The following is a 20,257-nucleotide window of genomic DNA, read 5'->3' on the forward strand; positions in this document are numbered from 1 at the left end:
ATATCTCGCCCTTCTCCGAAGACTCAGGCCGGCTTACAATTTAAAGCACAAATCAATGTGCTTAGCAATAGCTAATTAATTAATTGCATGCACGGATCGTTAAGTTTCCAGTTCAAAGCAGGGCCTTTTCATGCTAATCCAAAGACAGGTAGTCCTCAATTTACAACAGTTCGTTTAGTGACCGTTTGAAGTTACAGCGGCACTGGAAAAAGTGACTTATGATCGTTTTTCAGACTTATGACTGTTGCAGCATCCCCATGGTCACGTAATTAAAGTTCAGACGTTTGGCAACAGACTCATGTTTATGACGGTTGCTGTGTCCCGGGGTCATGTGATCTCCTTTTGCGGCTTTCTGACAAGCAAAGTCAATGGGGAAGCCAGATTCACTTAGCAACCGTGTCAGTAATTTAAAAAGTGCAGTGATTCACTTAACTACTGAGGTCGTAAAATGGAGCAAAACTCACTTAGCAACAGAAATGTTGGGCTCAAATTATGTTTGTAAGTCGAGGACTACCTGTAACGGTTTTCCTGCTGCAAATATTTATTTTCCGGGAATTTAACTCTTATCACTTCTAAACTACCAGAAATCCAGAGACCTGCTAAATGGCAAACTACAGTAACGGAGAATTTATGTCTTGACTGTCATCCAGTGATCTGGATATTTACAGCCCAAAGACAGCAGCCCTAGTCCCATCGCTCTGCCAAATCTGGAAGGAGACGGGAAGCCCCTTGTGTGACTTTCAGCAAATGAATGTTTTGCCCAGCTGATGGCGCCAGCAGCCTTCTGATTCTTTCTCAACCTCCTTAATATGTGTGGACTTCAACTCTCAGAATGCCCTAGTTGGGCTGGGAAATTCTGGCAGTTGAAGTCCACACCTCTTAAAGGGTCTGAAGTTAACAAACGCTGGAAAGGCTTAGGGCACAAAGCAAAAGGTTTGTGCTGTTATTAAGTCTCCAGTAACAAGATACCTCACTGTCTGCAATTTGCTTTTACACCCATGTCTTTATAGCTATAATCCCCTAAGAGTTATTGACCCAGTTCACAGGGGACATAATATGGTTTTGACTTCACCCAAAACCATCCTTAGGTTTAAATAACCCAACTGGAGTTTATTTAGCAAATGGCAACTAAGTAAGTCAAAGTTTAGAATGATGCAGGAACCTAGCCATGGAGAAATCAAAAGGCGCCAGATAATATCTAATCAGGTAAAGGTAAAGGTTTCCCCCGCACATGCGTGCTAGTCGTTTCCAACTCTAGGGGCCGGTGCTCATCTCCGTTTCAAAGCCAAAGAGCCAGCGCTTGTCCGAGGACGTCTCCGTGGTCATGTGGCCGGCATGACTAGACGCCAAAGGCGCATGGAACACTGTATCTAATCAATAAACTATCAATAATGTTTTGGCACAACCTGGTAGTTTCTCATCTCAATCTTGCAATGAAGGTGACCTCTCCACTGTCCCATTGGATCAAAGCAGAGCTGACATTGGACAGATGCCAGAATGCAAACTCCCAATAATTAAATGATTTTCCCCATAAACCCCCAAATTAATTACCAGCCTGGGGTCTTGGGAAAAAATAAAGAGGCTCAGGATTGTTTGGTATATTGTCAATCCCACCACCACCACCCCGCCCCTAGCATAGTAAATTCACCAAGCCAGATTTATATAGCTTAAACCATAATTTAATACACTAGAATGACTGCTTTCATTTAAAACACTAAGTCTTTAAACCAGACATGTCAAACACAAGGCCCAGGGGCCGGATCCGGCCCGCGAAGTGGTTTCATGTGGCCCGCGAAGCCATCCTGGAAACAGTGAGGGAACGGCCCCCACTGCCTTGGCCCTGGTCCAGAGACCCTCCTTCTGCCAGAGACCCTCAGATCTCTCCCACTCCCACCCAGGCCCCCATAGGCACCCTTGATGCGAACGATGTAGAGCTGGCCACACCCACCCAGTAGGCCATATGCACTCTAGCCACGCCCACCCCATAGGCCACACCCACCCTGGCCATACCCACCCAGCCCCTTGAGGGCAACCGCAGTGCTGATGCGGCCCTCAATGAAATTGAGTTTGACACCCCTGCTTTAAACCCTGGTTTCTCAACCCTAATAGCTCAGATATGTTTGTTCTTGGCTCAGTGCTGTGCCTCAAATCTATCATTTTTAAAAAAAATTATTAATTCATTTTCAGTCTTAATGTCTGATTTTGTAATTGTAATGTATCAATATTAGAGGTACAGCAGAATGAATACATTTCCAAAGAAGTCAACACTTTATTTATTAGAATTATATCCTGTCTTTTCGCACAGGAGCTCAAAGCAGATTTTGTAGTGTTCTCTCCCCTTGTTTGTCTCCACAACAACAACCATGTGAGGTGGGTTGGACTAAAAGTCATCCATCCAGCTCTCATGCCTAAGATGAGACTAGAACTCGGTGTCTCCTGGTTTTCTAGGCCAGCACCTTAACCCCTACACCAAACTATCCAACCTCAGTTTAGTTCTCTGTTCTTCATCAACACTAAACAGAGTGTTTCACACAAACTGCCTTCCTTTGGCTGATTCAGCCTAATAATTAAAGGGCTGATAATAATAATCAGCCAAAGATGTTGATGGTAGTGACTGAATACACTACTACATGCAGAGGTTTACCTGGAGAAGTTGGTTAAATTCCAAGTGGAGAACAAAATAAATGAAGTGAATGTTAGTTAAAAAAAACACCTCAAATTGGTTTACGTAACAGAAACATGACTATAAAAATATGAGATGTTTACAAAAGTAAAACAAAAGCACTATAATCTATTACCTACCCTAAAACCAAGAGTAGTTAGAACAAGTCAACTGCCTTGAATACACAACAAAGAATACAAACCATAAAAACAAACCATGCCTCTGATGAAATTAGTTGCCAAGGTTCAACGCCTCTGCTTTAAACCACCTTTGCTATATTGTGACCAAACCAGCTGCCTTTTCTTTTTCAGGGCTCAACACCCAACCTATGGTCAAGAAACCATTTATTATTATTATTATTATTATTATTATTATTATTATTATTATTATTATTATTATTTTATAGAATAGAGCTGGAAGGGACCTTGGAGGTCTTCTAGTCCAGCCCCCCACCCCCACCCCACCCCCCACCCCTTAAGCAGGAGAACCTACACCATTTCAGGCAGGTGATAATAATAATAATAATAATAATAATAATAATAATAATAATAATAATAATAATAATAATAATAATATTGGAAGGGACCTTGGAGGTCATCTAGTCCAACCCCCTGCTCAGGCAGGAAACCCTATACTATTTCAGACAAATGGCTGTCCAGTCTCTTCTTAAAAACCTCCAGTAGTTGGAGCATTCACAGCTTCTAGAGGCAAGTTGTTCTACTGATTAATTGTTCTCGCTGTCAGGAAATTCCTCCTTAGTTCTAGGTTGCTTCTCTTTGGTTAAGTTTTCATCCGTTGCTTCTTGTCCTGCCTTCAGGGGCTTTGGAGAATAGCTTGACTCCCTCTTCTCTGGGGCAGCCCCTGAGATATTGGAAGACTGCTATCATGTCACCCCTCATCCTTCTCTTCATTAGACTACACATACCCAATTGTCTAGTCTTTTCTTAAAGATCTCCAGTGATGGGGCGCCCACGATTTCTGGGGTGATTTATAAGGTGTGTTAAGAGAGGGCAGAAGGACCCTACCCCGATCTCTTTGTGCTTCCCCCTCGAACTAGGATTTCGATGGCTCCCGATCCACCCCTTTCCCCCTTTCTAACACCGTTTCGTCGTGGTTTTCCACACACACACCCTCCCCGATGAGGGCTGATTGCCTCGGTTGTTGGACAGCTGGCGGGCTGGGCGTCGACCGCTCTTCCTCGACGGGGCAGCGAGACCCGTCTTGGAAAAGTTAGCGGCTCGGGCGGGGCCAATGACCGACGGGAGGCTTGGCCCCTTCAGCCAATCGCGCGAGGCGAGGGGTCGAAGCGAGCGCGCGCCGGCCGCCGCCAGCTGCAGACGGGCGCTGTTCGGCCAGCTGAGGCGATCGAGCGGGCAGATCCTGCCGTGGCGCCGATCGACGATGCGCCGGGGGCTCCGAGGTGCGCTCCGGCTGCTCCAGTTGCTGTGGTGGCCCCTGGACCTCTCGACGGCCAGCAGTCAGGCGGGTAAGTCGCGGCTACGGCAGCGCGAGACGGCCGGCTTGTTAAGCGGAGTGGCTCTGGAGCGAGCGGGGACGTTGAACGAGGAAAGGAGGCTGGCGAAAGGAGCGCGACCGCTTGAAGGAAAAAACGCTTTGCGCCACCTTCTCTCCCAAGCTTTGCTTGTCAGAGGCGCTGCGTGACAAGCACGAGGCCCAGCGCCTCTGGAAAGCATCAAGATAAGGAAGAAAACGATTAAGAAGGAAGAATGGGGGGGGGGGGGATTTAATAGAGGTAGTCCTTGAATTACGACCACAACTGAGCGCAAAATTTCATGTGGCTAAGTGAGACATTTGCGAACGAGTTTTGCCCCGTTTTACGGTCCTTTCTTGACACCGTTGTTAAGTGAATCCCTGCAGTTCTTAGTGACACGGTTGTTAAGTGAATCTGGCTTCCCTACTGACTTTACATGTGGGAAGGAAACCCACCCACCCACCCACCCCGCCACTGCCGCCGCCAGACACTGCAACCATAATAAATATGAGTCAATTGACAAGCGTCTGAATTTTGATCTCATGACTGTGGGGATGTGCAGTGGTTGTACGTGGGAAAAATGGTCATGTCACTTTTTTCACTGCCATTGTAAGTTTGAACGGTCACGAAATGAACTGTTGTAAGTCGGGGAGTACTTGTCTTCCAAATCAGCAGGGCTCTCTTCAGAGAAAAACAGGGGTTCTTTCTACACTGAGATCTAGCTTGCATGTTTGTAAAGAAGCAGCTTCACTATTGCCTGTTGAATCAATGTCTGGGTTTGTGCCATACTGTGGGCTGAACTCCCAAGCCATTGTCTGCAAACCACAGTGGCTCTGGCAACATGCCAAGTCACAAACCAGTCCCTTTTTGACAGCACAGCTGAAAGAGCTGAGTTGTTAAATTAGTGGTTAAGGCTGGAAGAAAGCTACTATTTTAGGGTAAGAGCAATTGCTGAAAGTAGATCGTCTTTTTTTCCAAAGCTGAATTGACTAGAGAAAAGTTTCTCTTCCCCAACAGTCACAATTTGTCTCTTCTGGGCTGTGGCAAATAACTTTGTTGTTTTGCTTCTGATTAATTATCAAATGGCCACAGTCAGCTAAGATTTCTTTAATTAAAGGAGTTGCAGCCCTGGGAGAAACACAGCTGATTCTTTTGCAGAAGGTCACTGTTCCATGGCAGCACATTTGCCTGTGGAAACAAAATCTAAACAGGATCCTGATGTGAAATTATTTATCATCCAAAGGGTTGTGTGAATAACAGCTCAAAGAACCATGGAAATAATTTTCCAGGTTTATGGGTAGTCTTTGACTTACGACCACAAATGAGAATAGAATTTCCATTACTAAACAAGGCTGTTTTTAAGTCATACCTGATTTTACAACCATTTTCCCCAAAGTTAAGCAAAGCACTGCAGTTGGCAGATGAATCATGCAGTCATTAAATGAATCCGGCTTCCAGCATTGACTTTGCTGATGGGAAGCTGGCTGGGAAGTTTCCAAATGGGGATCACATGAGCCCAGGATGCTGCAACCATCGTAAATACAATCCAGTTGTCAAGCACCCAAAGTTCGATCACATGACCACGAGGATCCTGCAAGAGTCACAAGATCATAGAATCATAGGGCTGGAAGGGACCTCGTGCTGCCTGCATCCCATGGATGGGGCTTTGCTTGTTTGCATGGACCGGTTTCTGACATGCCGTGAACCAGTACTGGTTCATGGACAGGGGTTGGGGGGCCCTGTTTTAAAGGCTTTTTTTTCAGCCTGCCCCAATCTGATAGTCTGACTTTTGGGGACTACATGTTCAAATATGCTAGCATGCTCCTAGAATTCTGGGAGTTGACGGCCACACGTTTTTAAAGTTGCCAAGCTTGAAAAAGACTGACCTAAACATAAGTTTATAGATACTATCAATCTAAATAAATTCCTTCCTGGAGAGAATGTTTATTTCTCATCTTTCTTGTAGATCCAATCAGGAAGATTTTGCGCCCCTTCTGGGAAATGCAGCAAATAAATGACCGATCATTTATGTGTAGAAATAACAACAGTGGTGGCCTGAAAGGAACTGTATTCATAAAAAAAAACTTTAACTCAAGAGAGAGAAGTATTTCCTTCATTATTGCAACATCTGTCCTGTTTCGTCTTTCCCACATCCTGTTGAAAAATACATTGGCTAGCTAGGTTATTATGTTGGTTAATGTGGCACTATCTCCCTGTTGAATGAACCGGATAGAATAAGAATAAGAGTAGAACAGAACAATTTGGCTAAGTGTGATTTGTCTCCAGTTCAGAAGCTCTCATTTTACATGCTAACCAATAGAATGTTATTATTCTTATTGGTATCATATTATGATTATTATTACTTCTAGTGACCTTAATGATGTCACATCATCGGCCACACAGTAATCCACCAAAACTTTTTCTGCCTCTGGTTATTAAACTGTGGCCTTAATGAATGACCGTGCCTCTACTGTATGTGCGAAGGGGGGGAAAAAACAGGCAAAAAACAATTGGTCATATCGTGAGGTTCTACCCAGGCCCTCATACCAAATATGGAATGATTTCACTCCTTGCCTTCCAGGGGACGGTTGTGGTCAATCAGTGCTCACATCTTACAGTGGGACATTGTCTTCCAAGAACTTTCCAGGCACGTATCCAAACTCGACTTCTTGCGAGTGGCAAATTCACGGAGCAGCAGGCAGCCCCCTCAGCCTGGCATTTGGAGACATGGACATCGAGGCCTCCGAACAATGCAAATATGGCTTCTTGTTGCTTTCATCTCCCTCAGACGGTTCCAGCTTTGGTAAGGACATTCCTTGACTTCATTGCTAAAGATAATGATTCTAATTATACTTTCCCATGGAAGCGAAAATGTAGACATCATTGTCAAGGGTGGAAGGGTGAACTTGCACATCCAAGAGCACCCTCCCCTTTCCATGCACTCCATCTCCCATGGATCACTTCCAGGAACAATAGTCTGAACAGCTCTCTCTGAACCAGGACTGATTCCTAGGATAAAATCAGTTTCATATAGATTATTTTTTTCTTATACTGCAGCATTCTAAGAGTGAAGAGTGCCCAAGGTTTGTAATCTTAGTCTAAGCTGACGAATGGCATACCAGAAGCCATAGCTAAAGGGAGGGATCTTCAAACTTGACAATTTAAAAACTTGTGGATTTCAACTCCCAGAATTCCCCAGTCAACCATGCTGACTGGGGAATTCTGGGAGTCGAAGTCTACAGGTCTTAAATTTGCCAGGTTTGGAAACCCCTGATCTAAAATAACGGTTGCAACTAGCCAAAAAAATGAATTTGCTTCCATTATATTTGAGTGGTTTAAAATGAACCAGAGTGAACAGGACTCCAGAACCAAATTTAATGATTTCCACTTTCTACTATCTTAGAAGTTATAACTTGGCAGCAATTTTTGAAGGTCTCTGAAAAGCTTCATGGGCTTCAAGTTATATATCTCTATAAATGGCTATAGAAAGACTGTACTTCTTTGCTACAGACTTGTTTGTCTGGTTGCCTTCCTTCCTGCATTCTTCCACAGACTGTCAACGTGACCTTTCATAGTTGGGTTCTTTGATTATCCTACTGGAAGCAGGGGAAGAGAGGTATATCGGCTCTTGAGAGAATCTGAAGTGTGTCATTTAGACCCAGCACAAAAAAGATCTTGTCTTCTGGAGCGCTTTGACCTTCTTAGATCTCTGTTCCTTCACTACTTCCTTGGCCTGTTGAATTTCTTCCCCTGGTTTGTCCTATATTTAGTTCTGTTCCATTCTCATCACTTCTATCACTTTCAATTCCTGCGAAAGGCTGTTCCGTGATTCTCTGGAATACAGTTCTAGGCAGACATTTCCAAATATTGTTTTGTTTGTTTCCTTCCTTCTTTTCTTTTTCAGCTTCTCCCCTCCACTTTCAAGACCTTTGTAGGTTTATCCAATTTGAAATCCATTAAACGTCTTCTATGAAACCCTGCAAATATTGGGGTGCTATTTTTCAGCAGGAAGGAAACTTGAATTGATACATGCATCTCCTTTTTCCTTCTCTATAACTAATTTTCTAAGCAGGCCATCTTTAGAAAGTTAGATTTTCCAGAACGTTCTTATCTAGGACATTGCATTAAAACCGTCCACTTCAGCAGCATACAGTATGTACATGTGTAAATATTTCCATTGGAGACTTCTTTTTAACAAATATGAGTTTGGAATCTCTGGCAAGACATTTGCACCAATCCCCACTTGGATATCTTTGTACATTCCATTCTCTCCCTTCGGAGATCATTTTGTCATATGCAGTACAACCATTTGCTAGTTGGTGTGTGAGATTGTTAGGGGGAAAAACAGATTGGTCTTTATTGCAAACTGTTTCCAAACCCAACAATCACATATTGTTTCACAATGATTTACAGCCCTCTCTAAGGGGTTTACAGAGTTAGCCTATTGCCCCCGACAATCTGGGTTCTCATTTTACCAACCTCGGGAAAGATGGAAGAATGAGTTAACCTTGAGCTGCTCAGAAGGAAACTCCTGGAGTGAGTAGTGAGTTAGCCTGCAGTATTGCATCCTAAACACAGCATTGCCACCACAGCACAAAAAGTGATCCGGTGACCCAGAAACACTGCAAATATCATAAACATGAGCCAGTTGACAAGCGTCTATTCTGATTATATGAGCATGGCAAGGCTGCAACAGTCGTAAATGTGAGAAATGATCATAAGTCCCTTTTTTTTAGTGCCGTTGTAATTTCAAATGTTCACTGAACAAATTGTTGTAAGTTGAGGAATACCTGTACAGAAAGAAGGGCAGAAGCATTTCTTAAGCTTCAAGAAAGGACGTACTATTAAGAAGAGGCTCAAGCTGGCTTCTTCCTGGCTTAATGAGGAATATGAGGAAGGGAAAGTAAATTACAACCAGACTTTACAATGAAGTTACTATTGATTGATTATGTGCCATCAAGCTATTGTCAGCTCCTAGATAGATTTTCTCCATGTGATCTGTCCCTAACCTAGTCTTTTAAGTCTTCTAACAAGGCACCCATCACGAATGTAATTGAGTCCAAACACCTCAGTGCTCATCTTGCTCTTTCCTTCTATCTTTCTTACTACGGCATAATGTGTCTCTTATTACAGCCTAGGTCAATTTAATGTAGTTTTGTTCCTTTTGTGGAATTATTTTCTTGATCTGGCCTACCTCAGATGGCTGACAACTGTGGACTTTAAAAAAGAAATAATCTCAATTCCCCAAACATCCTCTGTTCTTGAAAGTCTTTGGTATACTCAGAAATCTTTAAGGATACCGAATTGGTACCCAATTATATTTAACAGAAGAATTGGGGGTTGGGGGTTGGGGTGGAGAATGACTCTGTGAACCCAATTTCATTTTTTTTGTCATTTCAACCACACTGAAATTCAGTCGAGTTTAGTTTCGCTTTTGACCCCATCTGCTTTGGAGACTGTGACTCCTACACTTCTACCTAAATCCCATCTTTGGGCCAACAGAAGGCTGCACCGCTGATTTAATTCTATTGGTCGTGGATTGCAACTCTTTCCAGACTCTTACGCAGTGTTTTTATGCTTTTGATTTGTTGATTTCTTTTTTAAAAGTAGATTTATGGAAGGGAGGGGGGATTGTGCGCCACTTTTGAGTCAATTGTGATTGGGGCAGTCTCTGTGCCCTGTTAAATCACCACAGACATAAACCTCATCCTTGATATTGCAACAGGGTTTGTGATCTGGTGCTCCTGACAAAACCCAGGCATCCCATGCAAAAATTGCCCAGTTTCCCATTGGTAGCCAACTCTCGTTTGAGTTAGCTGGACTTTCTCTTTTTTTTTTAGAAATGTTTTGTTGATTTTTTACAACAACAATCCTTAGTGCCTAGTGTACAGTGTGTTGTCTTGGTTCATAAATTTTGAAAACAACAATCAATAGTAATTAATTAACAGTCAGTAATAATTAATTTTTATACTTTCATAATTAGTATTTTGATTAGTATATTTCTTTGATCTTCTCTTCTCCCAATAGTATTCTCCTTCTTCAATCTTAAACAAATATAATTGTTAATATTTTCAGTGCATAAATGATTGAATATGAATATTTTTTTCCCATGTTTACACAAATGATAATAGCGTCCATACATGACCTTTTTTCTTATCGACTTGGGTTATTTTTGTAAAAATCATCTTATTAGTTCATCATCTACCCTATTTTCATAATTCTTGTTTAAGCTTAACTTCTCTTTAGTATTCAAACAATTCTTAACGGTCATAATTTTCTCAGCATTTATCCTCTAAATAGTTAGCTGGATTTTCTCCATCAGCTCCTCTTTTGGCAGTGGGGACTTTGAATGTGGACAGAAAAAGTGTCATGCATTTCCAGGAATGTGTGTACTTGCCCCATAGTTTTCTCCCTCCCTCAATGGTTTGGCTCCACCAGAGGCCCTGTGACAGTTGCTGGCTCTGAAGCTGAGCCTTTTCCCGTCTCCTTCCAGCTTTCAGCAGAAATTCTCCGGCCTGGGCATTTTGAGCAGGTCTGACCTCGGAGCCGAGAGAGCTGCCCTTATGACAGAGAAGGGAGAGAGGCCTTTTGGCAGCGTTAGGGAGCATTGTTTTGCTCGGTTGGCGAGGAGCAGCAGGGGAAATGATGCAGCTGCCGGGAGGCAGCACAAGGATAAAGGAAGCCGGATGGATTTTATTTGTGTATTTATTGCTTTTGTATCCCACCCCAATTGCTTCAAAAAAAGCATTTAATGCCACAGCATTGTAAAGGGGCTTTTGAGATGGGGGCAAAATGAGGCTTAAGAAGGATCTCATCTTGATCCCATTCACAGCCGCACCCCCCAGCCCCCACCCCCACCCCCGTTAGAATTGAATTGGCTAGTTGTTACTTTTGCTTCAACAGACTTGTTGCCCCCATCTGTCCATCCCTTTCTTTCCTTCCTTCCTTCCTTCCTTCCTTCCTTCCTTCCTTCCCTCCCTCCATCTCTTCCCCCTCCATCCTTCCTTCCTTTTTCTTCCTCCTTCCCTCTCTCCTTCCTCTCTCACCTCCCTCCCTCCCTTTATGTTCACTGGCATCATAGAGGGCAAAGGAAAAAGCCTTGAGGGACAGGAGAAAGACAGGAGAAGTTACCAAGGCAACTGTAGGATAAGCAGAGCTGGAGCCTGGGCCAAGAAAGCAATGTGAGAAAATGTCTCAGACATGGTTGACCTGAAGGTAAAGTGGGGGGGGGGAGGAAAAGCACATTCAAACTTGTAAGATTCTGTTACTGTAGATATTACAATAAAAATAGTCCCGATCTCTCTGGCATTGATTACTTAGACTGGTCTAGCTTGCTGAGATAACCTCAGTCTTGCAAGACTGAATGTGTTTCCCCCTCCCTCATCTTCATGTGAACCAGAGATGGGCTTGTCCAAGACCTTTTTCAGATTATTTTCTTGGCCAGGCTCAAGCCTCTCTCATCTGACTACTGCCATGGTATGCCATGCTCTTCCTCTGGTCTTTCAAAGCCGTTCTTATGCCATCTACGGGCATCTATTTCACCAATCATTCACTTGTCCCTGTGGCGCTGATGTACACATTTGTGGTTAAATTTTCCTATATTAAGAATTGCTCTTGGACCTGTTTCTTCTTTATGGGTCATTGTATTCTTTTGTTGTGGCCAAGGGCACAGCAAGTGCTCAGAAAGGTAGCTTACCTCTTCTGCTGAAGGGATGATGCTTGAGTGGAACCTTATCCAATGAAGACAGGGCTAGACTCTAGCACAGGCGGAGGCAACCTTGGCTCTTTTATGACTCGTGGACTTCAACTCCCAGAATTCTGAGAGTTGAAGTCCACGAGTCATAAAAGAGCCAAGGTTGCCTACCCCTGCTCTAGCAGAAGCATCTTTGGATCTCCTCTCCTGTTGTTGGATATACTTTTCCCCCCCATCACCATCCTTACCAGCAAGTCTAATGGAGGCACCAAAGAGTATCAAAAATGGAAGAGAGGTGTAGGAGACGGCCAGGCTGAGCCCGAGGGAGGGGTCAAGCATGTCATCAGTCAAAAGTCCCTTGACACCCACAAGAGAAATTCCTTTCTATGCTTAACTCCCCCAAATTTCCCTTGATCGTTAGTAGTCTCTTGTAGAGAGCTTAATCTTGCAATAAATCTTTACAGAGGTAGTCCTCGATTTACGACCACAGTGCAGCCCAACATTTATGTTGCTATGTGAGACATTTGTTAAGTGAGCTTTGTCCCAGTTTACAACCCTTCTTGCCACAGTTCCCAAGCGGATCCCTGCAGTTGTTAAGTTAGCAATGTGGTTGTTAAATGAAACTGGCTTCCCCCATTGACCGCAAGTCAGAAGGTCACAAAAGGTGCTCGGATGACCCAGGGACACTGCAACCATAATAAATATGAAGTGGTTGCCAAGCATCTGGATTTTGATCATGTGACTGCAGGGATGCTGCAAAGGCTGTAAATGTGAAAAGCGGTCATAAGTCACTTTTTCTGTGCCGTGGTAACTTTGAGCGGTCACGAACTGTTGTAAGTTGAGGACTACCTTTTTCATTTGAACTTCCTGAATCTCCTGTTTTCTCCGGCACTTGACATTAGGCTTTGTTTTTCAATAATAGGCTCCAAAATGTCTCCTTCAGTAGAGGAGGAACTGCTTCTCTCTTCAGCACGTAACTGAACTATCTGGAAAACCCACAGCTTTGGGAAAACATTCTTTCCCCCATTACTATTACCATTAGTATGGATGACTGTAAGATTACCAGACATGATGAGACCAGGAAAAAAGTATTGGGAAACAAAAAATTGAATCCTCTGCTGAAGACTCAACCCCACATCCTGTCTCTTAAAGCAGAAATTTGCAGCGACAGTTGTTTATACTTCAGCTCTGGCATTCCACTTCCAGAGACACAGAGAGTTTACCACCTGAAAATAGTGGCAAAAACCACCAAGGTCAGCAAAGGCAAGCGAAGGCGAAAGCAGGAAAGCATATCTGCAAATGTCCTGCTGTGTTTGTTTCGCTTCACACCTATTCCACAACTCTTTCCCCACAGCCTCGGTTGCCTGCTTGGGTAAATAAACCTGCTCTTTGGCTTGTTAGTTGTAAGGGCCATTCCAAACAGGCTTGGTGGAGGTGGAGGTATACAAGTTTGCTCAAAGGAATTTTGAGGGATAAAGACAGAATTGGTACATGGAAGAAATTCCAGAGGTTTTCCTATAATTTGGGGTCCTGGGATTTGGGAGGTTGGGAGTGCAGAGTAGAGTTTAAGGTGGGGATACGGGGATTGCATACTGCTGACTCAGTTGTGGTTTGTGGCTGCTTAATCAGCAGAGTTTCCAATGTTTGCAGCATTGACACAGAGATAGTGTTGCCATCATCGTATATCCTAGAGAAGTCATTTTCCTTTGGTTTTGGAGCTGTTTTTCTGTGCTTCACGGTCTTCTGTTTCTCACATTTTTATTTTATATTTATTTATTAAGTTTTTCTTACTTAGATGTTTGTTTCTAGCCTTGCAGACAATGAAAAGGTTTTGTATCGGATTTAGGGAACACAATGGCCATCGGTTTTAATGCCATCATTTACAGATACTTTTAATTTTAAAAAAAATCTGGCATGCTGCAAAATAAACATCAGCCTGGAACATTTATAGACTACTAAAACTCTTATTCTCATGATCTTTACCCGAGTGAAATAATGCACCATACTTTTTGAATCAAGGTAGCACAAATGGGTTAACTTACAGAACACATCCAAAATCCAGGACCTGTGATTCCCGAGGGCAATAAAATTTGAGAAAGTTGTGGCCGCTTTAGTGTTCCTGACTGCTGCTGCAATGCTGCTGTGGTCATATGCTCTTCATTTTCAACATTCTGTGACAATTTCCAAGCCAGTCTCACAATCCTCGCACCTTCCTTCTTCAGTAGCAGCCACTTACCTGCATGCTAGAAAGGGAAGAGAAGATTTCTGATGCTCCCTGACAGATTCCCATGAGGAAACTCAATGGGGAAGCCAGCAAGAAGTCAGAAGTCATTTCTGCTCCCACTCCTTTCTTGCCCACCCTTGTTCAATCTGTTTTTCTGTTTAGGTAAAAAAAATATCTCTGAACCAATGACCCAATGGGGCATGCATTAATCTATTCATCTCTATATATTTACATAATTTATTTTTTCCTTGTATTGCATTATTGTAATTCATGATTTTTTTTAAAAAAAATGTATGGATTGTTCACTGCCCAAAGTTGTGTATTTAGGAGGGGTGGCTATATCAATTTCCTAAATAAAATAATATTAATTTGCTTAAGTTTTAATTATGTTTGATCATAAATAAACCCAGATTTAGTTTTCCAGCCGTATACTTTTGGAACAGAATTTCTGGCATGCCACAAAAAGGTCTTGGGTAGCCTTTAACTGGAGAAAAATAAATGGAACAATCCTGTTTTATGAGATGTGTATGCAACTCTAAGCCTGCACTGTATCTTTGGACTGCTGTTGTGACACTAAGAGAAGCAGACTTGTTCTGAACTATTTTGAAAGCTTGATTGGGTGCTCTCAGAAAAATGAACTGGGCTCCTTTGGAGGAACATGAGAAGAACTTTGCGGGATCAGGCCACAAGACCCATTCTCCAGGATCCTGCTTCTCAGAGGCGCTTCCAGGCAGAGAATTGAAACAAAGGAGTTCCCCCTTTAGCTACTTTTTCCCAGCAACTAGCAAATTACCATTTCTGCATGCAAAAGTCCCCTGGAACAATAAATCACTCTTTCCAACAGGAATCCTCAGCCAACAGAAAGGAAGCCAAAACTAAGGCATGGGAAATGAGTGGGGTGAATCAACAGGCCTGGGGGCAGTTCAAGATTTGGCAGAGCAGTGTACTAAATCCTAATAAGGACCCTCTTGGTAGAACACAAATACTTTGCAGTGGGCTGATGTCTAATTTCGGGTTTTTTTTCTTTTTCCTTGTTGGTTGCGTCGTGACCTTTATTGAGTCCAAACTCTTTAACTTTTGGGGACAGTGAAATCTTAGTCAGCCTCCCACTGTCTGTCTTGGAATTGTACTGGCTGGGAATGTCTGCATAAAATCTAGTCTATAACAAGATGTGTGGGATGAGATTTAACCATGATGAAGCTGGGCTGAGGGAAAGGAGTAAGCAGTGTTCCCAAAGGCACTTTCCTCTCTTCCTTTCCTAGCATTATCCCTTTCGCTCTGTTGCTAAAATCAAGTTCTTGATGGAAAATTCAACAAGGTCCAACTGGGGGAGGTTTGTTGGGAGAATAGAGGTTGATTGATTATCGCTGAAGGATACATCAAATGGCTAGTGTGACTCTGGATGGAAAAATTCCAGAGTTTATGCTCTTTCTTTCTCATTTTTCCCATTTCCAGGTCCATACTGTGGCAGTGCATATCCTCCTCGCTCGGTCTTGGTAATCAGTTCCACCTCCATAACCATCTTATTCAACAGTACAAAACATCGCTCAGGTCGTGGCTTCCTTCTTTCTTATGCCAGTGGCAACCGGTCAGGTAAGCAATACATCTCCATTGCATATTTTGCTTCAGCTGCCAAAGCTGCACACTGCTTAAAAACAAAAGCAACAGTGATGATGTTACCTACGTCTGCAAGAAAACCGCCCAGCTCAGGGCGCCCCAAGCCTGGTTCAGAATTCCAGAGGGAACATTTACAGCTGGCCTTCATCTTGAAAGAATTGCCACAGGGCCAGTTGCAATGTGCATTGCCATGAGTTATTTATGAGTCACCACTCCACCCAAGTGGCATCTTGCAATCTGTGGGGTGAAATCATGAAAACGGGTCGCCTGGAATTTCTTTTATCCGGTGAAAACGGAAAATAGCACCGGTAGCTGTCCACATTGGGATACGTTGCATTCCTCATATTGGTTTCCCGTTTTCTTTCTTCTGTTCAGTTGTGGTTTATTCCTAAAGACTGACTGGACGAGTCCCTGCAGTTTTCTTGGCAAGGTTTTTCAGAAGCGGCTTGCCATTGCCTCAGTCCTAGGGCTGAGAGAAAGTGACTGGCCCATGGTTCAAATGGCTTCATACCCAAGGCGGGACTAGAACTCACAGTCTCCCAATCCTCCTGAAGCCTGAACCACTAAACAAACAGGCTCTACCTTGCAATTAATTTAGGGCAGGGGTCTTCAAACGTGGCCCTTTTATGACTTGTGGACTTCAGCTCTCAGAATCCCTCAGCCAGGCACCCTGATCTAGGGGTCCCAAATCTTATTCAGCCAGAGGAAACATAAAGTGTGTATTGTGGACACTCACATAAACATGGCCATAGCAGATATATTCAGCCATACACATTTACCAGAAGCAATGAAGTGAAAATCCAAAAAGTACAACTAGAATTTTTGGATTTTTTTAAGTGAGCAAAAGGACCTATATTTTTCAGTACTTCATTTTTAAATGCAGAGGCAAAATAAATGTATTGAAGTTTAGGCCATACTTACACCAAACTAAAATTGAATGGACATATGAAAGAGAAATAACAGAGATAGTTTCAGGAATCAGATTCAAACCAGATCAAACAGCTCCATGTGACTCTTGAGTGTTTTCTGGGACTTGCACATTTTTCCTCAGAGTTTTTTTTCTTTAGATTACTGTGTGGTATATTTAATTCACTTGGAGGTAATGAAAGACAGAGTCCAAAGTACATGACACACTTAGTTTTTAAACAATATTAATGGTATCTTCTATTTAAAAATGTAGAAATACTCCATTGCTGAGAATTCAGCAACTTGCAGCATCTTTGTAGCCAGAAGGAAAAAATGTTGTGCAATGTTTACAGAAAATTCAACAAACGCTTCATGATTATATAAACAAAATCACAAAGACATTCTCTGCATGCAAGAAATTTCAGCAGTAAGCTGTACTTTCACTTGAACGAGAGTTGCCTCAATCTTTTTGCTGCAAAATGACTTTACCCATTTCAGCACCTCAGAAAAGTGGGATGGAGACTAGATCCCATTGTAGTTTATGAGCCAACTGTCAGGTGCAAAAAAAGTCAGGAACCAGGATAGAGTTCAAAAGTATTAGTTTATTTCATGCTATCTATACACAAGAGTTTGAACTACTAATGGTCAAGGCAAATTGGCGCCAGATAAAAATCAATGGACTTCAAGGGTGTGTGTGTGTGTGCTGGACTTAGGTCTCTTATGGGGTGTAGAGACTCTAAACTGATGATGCATTTGACCCCACCATGTGGCTCAGGCTGGCCATCTCCAACATCAACAGGCTGCATAGAAAACTTCCCTTAATGACAAAAAACAAATTGAAAATCCACCTCCCTTATTTTTCCAATGTAAAAATTAATCCAATTGTTTCCATCATCTGAACTTTTGTGACAATTTCTAATTGCCTTCTTCCTAAATTTATGTATTAATATAAATACAAATATTGAAATGGAGGTGCTGCAACCCCCATGATAACACCCATCTTCTAAACCCTCTGTGTTGTCTCATTCTCGCTTTCAGATTTGATTTCATGCTTGCAAAAAGGCATCCATTATAACAAAGAACAAATCAGGTAAGAATTTCTGATAAAAACCATCCTGGTTGCTTCTAAATAAAGGAAGATCTTTTATGCAGTAGAACAAAATGAAATGAGCTCATTAAAGCACACCTATGTGCAATAGGGGAAGGAAGTTTAAACCTGGGTTTTCTACCAACCCTAGTTTTAATTTTCTAATTGTTTCAGAAATGGTAGCTGTGGAAGCAGTTTTCAACAGGTCAAGGATACACAGAGCTTATTTCTGTTAAGAAAAGGACACCTTAAACATTATTTCCAATAGCTCTATTTCTCTGCCTTTGTTTAAAAAATCCTTAACTAATCTCAAAAAAAGCAAGCAGATCCAGTTAGGAGTTTGTGCTGTATTTTGCTGTATTTCCTGAGATCATGTTTCTCAGTCTTAGCCACTTTAAGATATGTGGACTTCAATTCCCTGAATTCCTCAGCATTTCTCAACGTGGCAACTTCCCCAGCATACTGGCTGGGTAATTCTGGGAGTTGCAGTCCACACATCTTAAAGTTGCCAAATTTGAGAAACATTGCTTTAGTTCTTGCTGCTACCCTCAAGTAAGGACTGGAATCTGTCTGCTTTTTGGTGCAGTTGGCTCATTGTGTGTTTTTATGCAGTTTGCTGAGTTGTTATGTAATAAAAAGGAACCCACAAAACATAGAAATAGCATCAGAACTATTTGAATCTTATTTGGCTAACAGTCTTTTGCATCTTTCTCTCTCACACAAATCATGTTCTTTTCTATTATTTTTATGCAGAGCTTATTGTCCTGCAGGCTGCAAGGGAGTGGCTGGTGACATCTGGGGAAATGTGAATCAAGGATACCGAGATGTGGGTTGCTCATTGTTGATCATGCATTCAAATGTGCTCTTGTTCAGAAAGTGGTGGCTTCAGAAGGTTATTTTCCTGAGGACATGGAAGTTTCAAATGCTAGCTGATTGCAGGGCCATTCCCGTTCCCATTTCAAGAGAAACTTCCCTTGAGGCAATCAAGTTCAACTTTCTTTGTGAAGAGCTTCATGATGCGCTGACCGTGGTCCTGACTTCATTGGCCTTGATTTTTGTTAATCTTGACCAGCATACATCTATATCTTTCAGTTTAATGATATGGGTTTCAGATTGGGACATGAGGAAGAGGAGTTAATAATATAGAGTTTGGTTCACAAAGGGTAGTAATTTATAGATCGTGTGATCAAGAATAAGATTGTTTCAGCTGAAGCCTATATTTGTGGAATTCTAACTCAAGAAAGATTTACCTATCTCATAAGCCCAGGATTTCAAATCAGCTCATTTCAAGTAACTTTCTCTTTTCACAAGTATCAACTATTGCTATTTTAAATTTATTTCAATTGCCTGTGATTATATTTACTTGATATTAGACTCCTTTTAAACTGTTCACACTATTCTAGTTTAAGCTGTTTGAATATGGTTAATGATATTTTTGGTTAATGCTATTTTTCTATATTGGAAGCCACCGTGTGAGATCAGAGTCCTTAAAGGCAGCCTAATTACATCTCTAATTAAGAATAATTTTTGTATTGGCCCACCTTTTAAGCAAAGAATAGAAAAGCATCAACATGACTCAAGGCAAAGGGGGGAAAAACAACCAAAATCTGCAACACATTATAGCAAAAAACAGAGCATTTTTAAACAGCAGCAAAATGTGTAATAATGTCACACAAAACCTATTTAATGATTATTAATATTATTTTTATGCTTATGTTTCTCTTGGGTGGCAGTTTGGAATCTGTCCAAGCCATTCCATAGGCAAAATTGGTTGCTCTGATCAACCCTTCAGCTCTTTCACAAATGTGAATGAAGTGAGCCTAAGAAACTATAATGAAAAGCAGAATTGTTCTCATGGTACACTTTCCACTTGATTTCTGTTGCCTGGAGATTTGTCACAATCGTCCCCTTTTGTTTATTGCCCTCCAGACATCTGTTCTTTGCAAAGCAGCTGTCCATGCTGGTGTAATCTTGGACGAGCTGGGAGGACCAATTGTGGTATCGCAAGAGAAAGGAGTCACTCTTTACAAATCTAGCGTTGCCAACGGACTGCATTCAAAAAGGTGAGCATCCAACAGAACTGTAAAGTAGCCTACAAGGACCACAAAACAATTGGTTCCTTTAGATCAGGGCTCTTCAGACTTGGTCCTTTTATGACTTGTGGACTTCAACTCCCAGAATTCCTCAGCCAGCTTGAAGAGCCAGGTTTGAAGACCCCTCCTTTGGATGATCAGTTGATACTTTGCAGTTTAGTCTCAGATAAATTAAAATAATCCTTATTTTGCTATCTTCCATCATTTTTCATAAAAATAAAAATCCTATAGCCTTCTAAATACTATTGCTTTATTATGGAAAAATCAATACTACCCATATTAATGCACAAAGTATTTATCATTTTTTTGTAAAGTAAGCAAGATATAAAATACTAATTGGCAATTTGTAGAAAGACACGATCCTCTGAGACTGATTGTTCATTATGGTGCTGGCTTTACAAAATGTACAGTAGTTGTTTTTTTTTCACGAGTTAAAATAAATAAATAAAAATAAAATCCAGCAGAACCAGTTCCCATGCTGTG

At 41.9% G+C, this 20,257-nt stretch overlaps 1 protein-coding gene across 1 annotated transcript in view; it reads left to right on the plus strand.

The window, feature by feature from the left end:
• Nucleotides 1–4,017: 4,017 nt before the first annotated feature.
• The window catches only part of LOC310644741 (discoidin, CUB and LCCL domain-containing protein 1-like), a 29,397-nt gene continuing 13,157 nt past the window's right edge, over nucleotides 4,018–20,257 (plus strand). Inside the window, exons 1-6 of the mRNA XM_083370032.1 lie at nucleotides 4,018–4,148; nucleotides 6,736–6,957; nucleotides 15,527–15,664; nucleotides 17,633–17,684; nucleotides 18,435–18,507; nucleotides 19,611–19,744. Coding sequence (XP_083226158.1) covers nucleotides 4,064–4,148; nucleotides 6,736–6,957; nucleotides 15,527–15,664; nucleotides 17,633–17,684; nucleotides 18,435–18,507; nucleotides 19,611–19,744 — 704 coding nt within the window. The 5' untranslated portion in view covers nucleotides 4,018–4,063. The remainder of the gene's footprint in view (nucleotides 4,149–6,735; nucleotides 6,958–15,526; nucleotides 15,665–17,632; nucleotides 17,685–18,434; nucleotides 18,508–19,610; nucleotides 19,745–20,257) is intronic.

Source organism: Vipera ursinii, assembly GCF_947247035.1.
Source record: "Vipera ursinii genome assembly, chromosome: 9".
NCBI lineage: Eukaryota > Metazoa > Chordata > Lepidosauria > Squamata > Viperidae > Vipera > Vipera ursinii.